At 46.4% G+C, this 6904-nt stretch overlaps 1 protein-coding gene across 1 annotated transcript; it reads right to left on the reverse strand.

Moving 5' to 3' along the window:
* Positions 1 to 1122: 1122 nt before the first annotated feature.
* On the reverse strand, positions 1123 to 6690 carry fam83fb (family with sequence similarity 83 member Fb). The gene is made up of 4 exons (XM_079461381.1): positions 6115 to 6690; positions 4885 to 5049; positions 2501 to 2622; positions 1123 to 2433 (listed from the first exon to the last, which is right to left on the reverse strand). The coding sequence occupies exons 1-4, from the start codon at positions 6583 to 6585 to the stop codon at positions 1803 to 1805; spliced, it is 1389 nt and encodes a 462-aa protein (XP_079317507.1). The 5' UTR covers positions 6586 to 6690; the 3' UTR covers positions 1123 to 1802.
* Positions 6691 to 6904: the final 214 nt, after the last annotated feature.

Genomic DNA, 6904 nt, shown 5'->3' on the forward strand with positions numbered 1-6904 from the left:
TTTACTACTTTTGTGTAGATATGAGTGAGGCTGATATATCACTTGAGAAACAAGATGGGCCGAGAATTAGAGGAAGTTGGCACAGAAGATCTCTGAAGTGTGGTCTGTAGATTTAGAAGGAAGAAAATGTTCAGTGGATGAAGATGGAATAGGTTCCTTCTGAGTTTTATTTACGCAACAGCAGAATTTAAAGAGGAAACTGGAAATGACTTCATTACTCTCACTTCCTCGATCTGACCATCTGAACACGTGACACCTGCTGCCTCCACATGCACACACACTCACACACACTCACTCACGCACACACACACGCACACACACACACACACACACACACACTCACGCACACACACACACGCACACACACACACACACTCACTCACTCACGCACACACACACACACACACTCACGCACACACTCACTCACGCACACACACACACACACTCACGCACACACTCACGTACACACACGCACACACACACTCACGCACACACTCACGCACACACACTCACGCACACACACACACACTCACTCACGCACACACACACACACTCACACACACACGCACACACTCACGCACATGCACACTCACTCACACACACACATGCACACACACTCACGCATACACATGCACACACACACACACTCACGCACACACTCACTCACGCACATACACACTCACTCACACACACACATGCACACACACTCACACACACACGCACACACACACGCACTCACACGTGCACACACTCACGCACATACACACTCACGCACATAATACACACTCACGCACATACACACTCACGCACACACACACACACACACACACACTCACGCACATACACACTCATGGGGCAGTGGGGGAGAGGGCAGCTCGTATTCACACCCACCAGTTACCACATCCTGATATTGCAGAACATCATCATCCAGACATCCTTCATCTGCTTACACACACTCAAACTGACCAGCAGAGGGTGAGATGAGCACATGAGACGAGATGAAGTGACTGTTAAACCCGTCTGATGACATTCATCACAAACACAAACCTTTATATCTCAGACGTCACAGTCGTTCACACATATTGTTGTTTTAATAAATGAATTACACTGAACTACACCACACACAGGTAACCACAGTTTTATGGTTTTATTTTTGATGTCAGAGAGCAGTATCACACAGAAGCTGAATCTGTGAGTGTCTTCAGTGTACATATACAACACGTATCACGTCACAACTCAACAGATTACTAAACCTGTCACCATGGTTGTAAGTTTACACACTTAGGATAACACACACACACACACACACAGTAATATCAGAAATATGTGAATGTTATGAGCAGACGAGTTTATGTGATAGTCTCATTCATTTCTCACTTCTGAATGTTAAAGAGACAGTTCAAATTCTGTGATCATTTACTCATCCTCTTTCTGCCAAAGACAAAGGAAGATATTTAGAAGAATGTCTTTAACCAAACAGATCTCATCACCCATTTACTAGCATAGTAGGGAAGACAAATACTCAATGGGTTGGGATTTCGTTCATTTTTGGGTAAACTATCCTTTTAATCTAATGTACAGTCAGGATCATTTTCTGTCATAATGTCCTGAAAAGAACAAATCATCACAAACACCTGAAGCAGGGCTCTTTTTTAGAAGAAAAAGTAAAATGATTTATTCTGAGGTCTGAACTGTGAGGTGTGAGCGTCCATCTCTTCAGTCTGTGACATGACATCTCCAGACCGGCTCCAGAGGACACACGGCTTCACAGAATAAATGAATGAATGTCCTTCAACACAATCTTATTTAGCTTTTTTTAAAAAGTTCAAACTTTTCTTCTTTCTGACAGTGTCATTGGTCGTACTGTTTGGCTTTGACTTCGCATCTGTGTGTTCGTCTGTGTCGTCTGTGTGTGTTGAATTGAGTTCTTTAATAACAGTTTCATTTTTCATCTTCTGCTTCTTTTTGAATGTTGGCCACCAGTGTTTCTTCTTATTGGTCTGTTTGGTTTGTTCAGGCTCGTCCGCTTCAGAAACAGGTGTCGGGTCTTCCAGTTGGTCTTCTGGGCCCTCTTGACCCGGTTCAGGCAGCTCCATGGTTTTGAGGAACTCCTCTACCGGTGTGCTGGGTCCCTCGATCTGTCCGAGCGACAGCAGGTATTTGGGGTTGTGGTATTTGTGTGCCGGTACGTCTCCGCGTGCCCTGTCTCCGAGGTTGACCTGGAAGCGAGAGTAGGCATGAACAGGGCGTTTGGACACCGAGGCTCGTCCCAGCGTCCCCGTTTGTGGTTTGTTGAGGTGAAACTCTTTAAAAAGGTCGAGTTTGTCTGAGATGGCGTAAAGCTCACGGAAATCATTATCATAGAAATCCACCACCTGGCCAGACATCACAGTGATCATGTTTCTATCCATACGAGAACAACTCCAGGAAAAACTGAAGGAAAAAAACAAAAATAAACACACACACACACAGCTGAATTCACAAGCACACACACACTCACCTGTACGTCCCAAACACGACTTTATCTCCATCTATCAGCATGTACTTGCTGTGAACCGTTCCTGGGATTTTACCCAACGACAGATTCAGACCAACACCCGTCACCGTACGAGTTCTGACATTCTGTGAAAAACACATAACATGTTTGATTGTGTGTGTTTGTGTGTCAGTTACTGATGTGTGTGTTTGTGTGTGCGTGTGTGTGTTTGTGTGTCAGTTACTGATGTGTGTGTTTGTGTGTCAGTTACTGATGTGTGTGTTTGTGTGTGCGTGTCTGGTGTTTGTGTTTGTGTGTTTCTGTCTGGTGTGTGTGTTTGTGTGTCCGTTACTGATGTGTGTGTTTGTGTGTGCATGTCTGGTGTTTGTGTTTCTGTGTTTCTGTCTGATGTGTGTGTTTGTGTGTGCGTGTCTGGTGTGTGTGTATTTGTGTGTCAGTTACTGGTGTGTGTGTTTGTGTGTGCATGTCTGGTGTGTGTGTGTTTGTGTGTGCGTGTCTGGTGTGTGTGTGTCTGTGTGTGCGTGTCTGGTGTGTGTGTGTTTGTGTGTGAGTGTCTGGTGTGTGTGTGTTTGTGTGTGAGTGTCTGGTGTGTGTGTGTGTTTGTGTGTGCACATCTGGTGTGTGTGTGTCTGTGTGTGCGTGTGTCTGGTGTGTGTGTGTGAGTGTCTTGTGTGTGGGTGCATGTTTGTGTGTGCGTGTCTGGTGTGTGTGTGTTTGTGTGTGAGTGTCTGGTTGTGTGTGTCTGTGTGTGCGTGTCTGGTGTGTGTGTGTCTGTGTGTGCGTGTCTGGTTGTGTGTGTCTGGTGTGTGTGTGTCTGTGTGTGCGTGTCTGGTGTGTGTGTGTCTGTGTGTGCGTGTCTGGTGTGTGCGTGTCTGTGTGTGCGTGTCTGGTGTGTGTGTGTTTGTGTGTGAGTGTCTGGTGTGTGTGTGTTTGTGTGTGAGTGTCTGGTGTGTGTGTGTCTGTGTGTGCGTGTCTGGTGTGTGTGTGTCTGTGTGTGCGTGTCTGGTGTGTGTGTGTTTGTGTGTGAGTGTCTGGTGTGTGTGTGTGTTTGTGTGTGCACATCTGGTGTGTGTGTGTCTGTGTGTGCGTGTGTCTGGTGTGTGTGTGTGAGTGTCTTGTGTGTGGGTGCATGTTTGTGTGTGCGTGTCTGGTGTGTGTGTGTTTGTGTGTGAGTGTCTGGTTGTGTGTGTCTGTGTGTGCGTGTCTGGTGTGTGTGTGTCTGTGTGTGCGTGTCTGGTTGTGTGTGTCTGGTGTGTGCGTGTCTGTGTGTGCGTGTCTGGTGTGTGTGTGTCTGTGTGTGCGTGTCTGGTGTGTGCGTGTCTGTGTGTGCGTGTCTGGTGTGTGCGTGTTTGTGTGTGAGTGTCTGGTGTGTGTGTGTCTGTGTGTGCGTGTCTAGTGTGTGTGTGTTTGTGTGTGCGTGTCTGGTGTGTGTGTGTCTGGTGTGTGTGTGTTTGTGTGTGAGTGTCTGGTTGTGTGTGTTTGTGTGTGCGTGTCTGGTGTGTGTGTGTCTGTGTGTGCGTGTCTGGTGTGTGTGTGTCTGTGTGTGCGTGTCTGGTGTGTGTGTGTCTGTGTGTGCGTGTCTAGTGTGTGTGTGTTTGTGTGTGCGTGTCTGGTGTGTGTGTGTCTGGTGTGTGTGTGTTTGTGTGTGAGTGTCTGGTTGTGTGTGTTTGTGTGTGCGTGTCTGGTGTGTGTGTGTCTGTGTGTGCGTGTCTGGTGTGTGTGTGTCTGTGTGTGCGTGTCTGGTGTGTGTGTGTCTGTGTGTGCGTGTCTAGTGTGTGTGTGTTTGTGTGTGCGTGTCTGGTGTGTGTGTGTCTGGTGTGTGTGTGTTTGTGTGTGAGTGTCTGGTTGTGTGTGTTTGTGTGTGCGTGTCTGGTGTGTGTGTGTCTGTGTGTGCGTGTCTGGTGTGTGTGTGTCTGTGTGTGCGTGTCTAGTGTGTGCGTGTCTAGTGTGTGTGTGTTTGTGTGTGCGTGTCTGGTGTGTGTGTGTCTGTGTGTGCGTGTCTGGTGTGTGTGTGTCTGTGTGTGCGTGTCTGGTGTGTGTGTGTCTGTGTGTGCGTGTCTGGTGTGTGTGTGTCTGTGTCTGTGTGTGCGTGTCTGGTGTGTGCGTGTCTGGTGTGTGTGTGTCTGTGTGTGCGTGTCTGGTGTGTGTGTGTCTGTGTGTGCGTTTGTGTGTGCGTGTCTGGTGTGTGTGTGTTTGTGTGTGAGTGTCTGGTTGTGTGTGTGCGTGTCTGGTGTGTGTGTGTCTGTGTGTGCGTGTCTAGTGTGTGTGTGTTTGTGTGTGAGTGTCTTGTGTGTTGGTGCGTGTTTGTGTGTGCGTGTCTGGTGTGTGTCTGTGTGTGCGTGTCTGGTGTGTGTGTGCGTGTCTGGTGTGTGTGTGCGTGCGTGTACCTTCAGTTCTACGGCACCAACTTTCATCCGGTTACACATGTCGAGAAAGTGTGGAGCTCCCTGAACATCCAACACAATGTAGACGGGTACACCACGTTTGGATGCCTCAAACAGGTCCTGTAGAATCTGTATGTCAGTCAGGAGATCCATCACTATGGCGACAACCTGAGCATAACACATGATGTAGGACCTGTTAGTTTTGAAGTCATGTCGGTGTCTTCCTGAGAATTCACGTAAAAAACTTTTAGCAGACGAACACATTTAATATTAAAACATATTGATGACGTCATTTCCTGTGAATGTTACTGGCTGCTTCTTCTCACTCTCTGTAAGATATAATGGGGATATTTTCATCTTTTAAATGTCTTATACACATGATACATTGAGCGATGTGTCACCAGAATGATAAGATGAAAGCGTTAAAGTGAGGTTAAGGTTCAGATTAAAATCAAACACATGTTTGCAAAATAGTTTGAAGATTTTCTTCCAAGGCTCATTATGATTGTTGTTATATTTTGTAGTGTTTATTTGTAAAATGTGCATAAATGACAGGAAATGCCCAGACAGATCAAATTGATTTGACCCATAACATTAACATGAATAACAGTTTGTTTTCTGCAGGAAGTGAATGAGTTAAGTGTTGATGTGACGCTGACAGTTTTTCCATTGAAACCCTTCTCCGGAGTCGTCTGGTGGACTTACAGGAATTCACCTCGACTCACACGACTAAAGGTGCGGCTCTTCCTTCACTTTCACTCTCGTGTGGAATTTTGCTCTCAGTGAAGTCTGAAGTTTATTTACACGTGATGTGTTTTACATTATAAGAACACATGATGGTGTTTAGTTAATGGTGTTGAATGTCTGTACACCGGTTCTTATAAATCCATCACACATCTGTTTTATACACACTCATTCTGACCGCCGGTGTCTGATAATAATCAGACCACTGACTGCTGTGCTGACTCAGCAACAGATTCCATCAGAGAATCAAACACAGTCAGGATAGTGATTTATATGATACAAAAGTCAAATGTGCTCATTTCATCTGTAATAAACGCAATCAAGTTAATATACTATGACTTCATGGTTACCATAGTAATACGTCCATCAATCCCATGGGAAATCTATTCTATAGTATTCTGTCGCATTAACTATAGTAAATACTGTAGTGAACAGTAGCCTACAATCTAAAGTAAATGATGTCTATAGGAGGGGAAGTGATTATCTGACCTTATAGGATTTCTGGATTAATTTCCGGATGACCTCTTTGATGTGCGGCCCGTTCTCTTTCGGCGGGTGTGTGTGTACGGTGACCTGGGTCACTCCTTTAAAGAGCCCGGATGAGGGCCACCCGATGTCCAGATCCGGCGCCTCCGTGTCCGACATCTGCGGCCAGTAGGTGGAGCGCAGAGACTCCGAGGCTTCATTCTTCTCTTTAACCGTTTCATTCCGCTTCTTCTCTTCTTCATCCACCACAAGACATTTGACGAAGGTGTCAATGATGGTCTTGAGTTCTCGCGCCGACAGGAAGTCTGTGCTCTTCTCTTCCTTCAGGAGGGTTTTAAAGGCTCCGTCACCGTGTCTCAGCAGCTCTTCGAGCGCCACCCGTTGCCGCTCGCTGTAGTAGAACTGCGGGTTGGATTCGGGCACCTCGGCGGGAATGAGGCCGTCCTCCAGACACACAAGCTGAGACTCCGCCATATCTGTCCTTAACTCTTACCTGTACCAAGTGCACGTTACCTGTGTGCTCTCTCTCTCGCGCGCGCGCGCCCGGGCGGGTGGGCGTGGTTCAACGGATCCTGTTCCAGAGAAAAGTTCCTTTCTGAATGATTGACATTTGATTTGATCTCTCTCCGAGTTTTAACACAAGAGTGGAAACATAAGAGTTCGTGTATTTCGTTTAGATTTTGATGTTTTGTGGATGCTTCCCAGACACAACTGACACTTCCCTCGATAGACTGTATTTAGGTGTGTGATCATATAATTCTTGATATAAAAACAGATTGAAATCATTTGTGAT

This window comes from Barbatula barbatula (assembly GCF_947034865.1).
Source record: "Barbatula barbatula genome assembly, chromosome: 7".
NCBI lineage: Eukaryota > Metazoa > Chordata > Actinopteri > Cypriniformes > Nemacheilidae > Barbatula > Barbatula barbatula.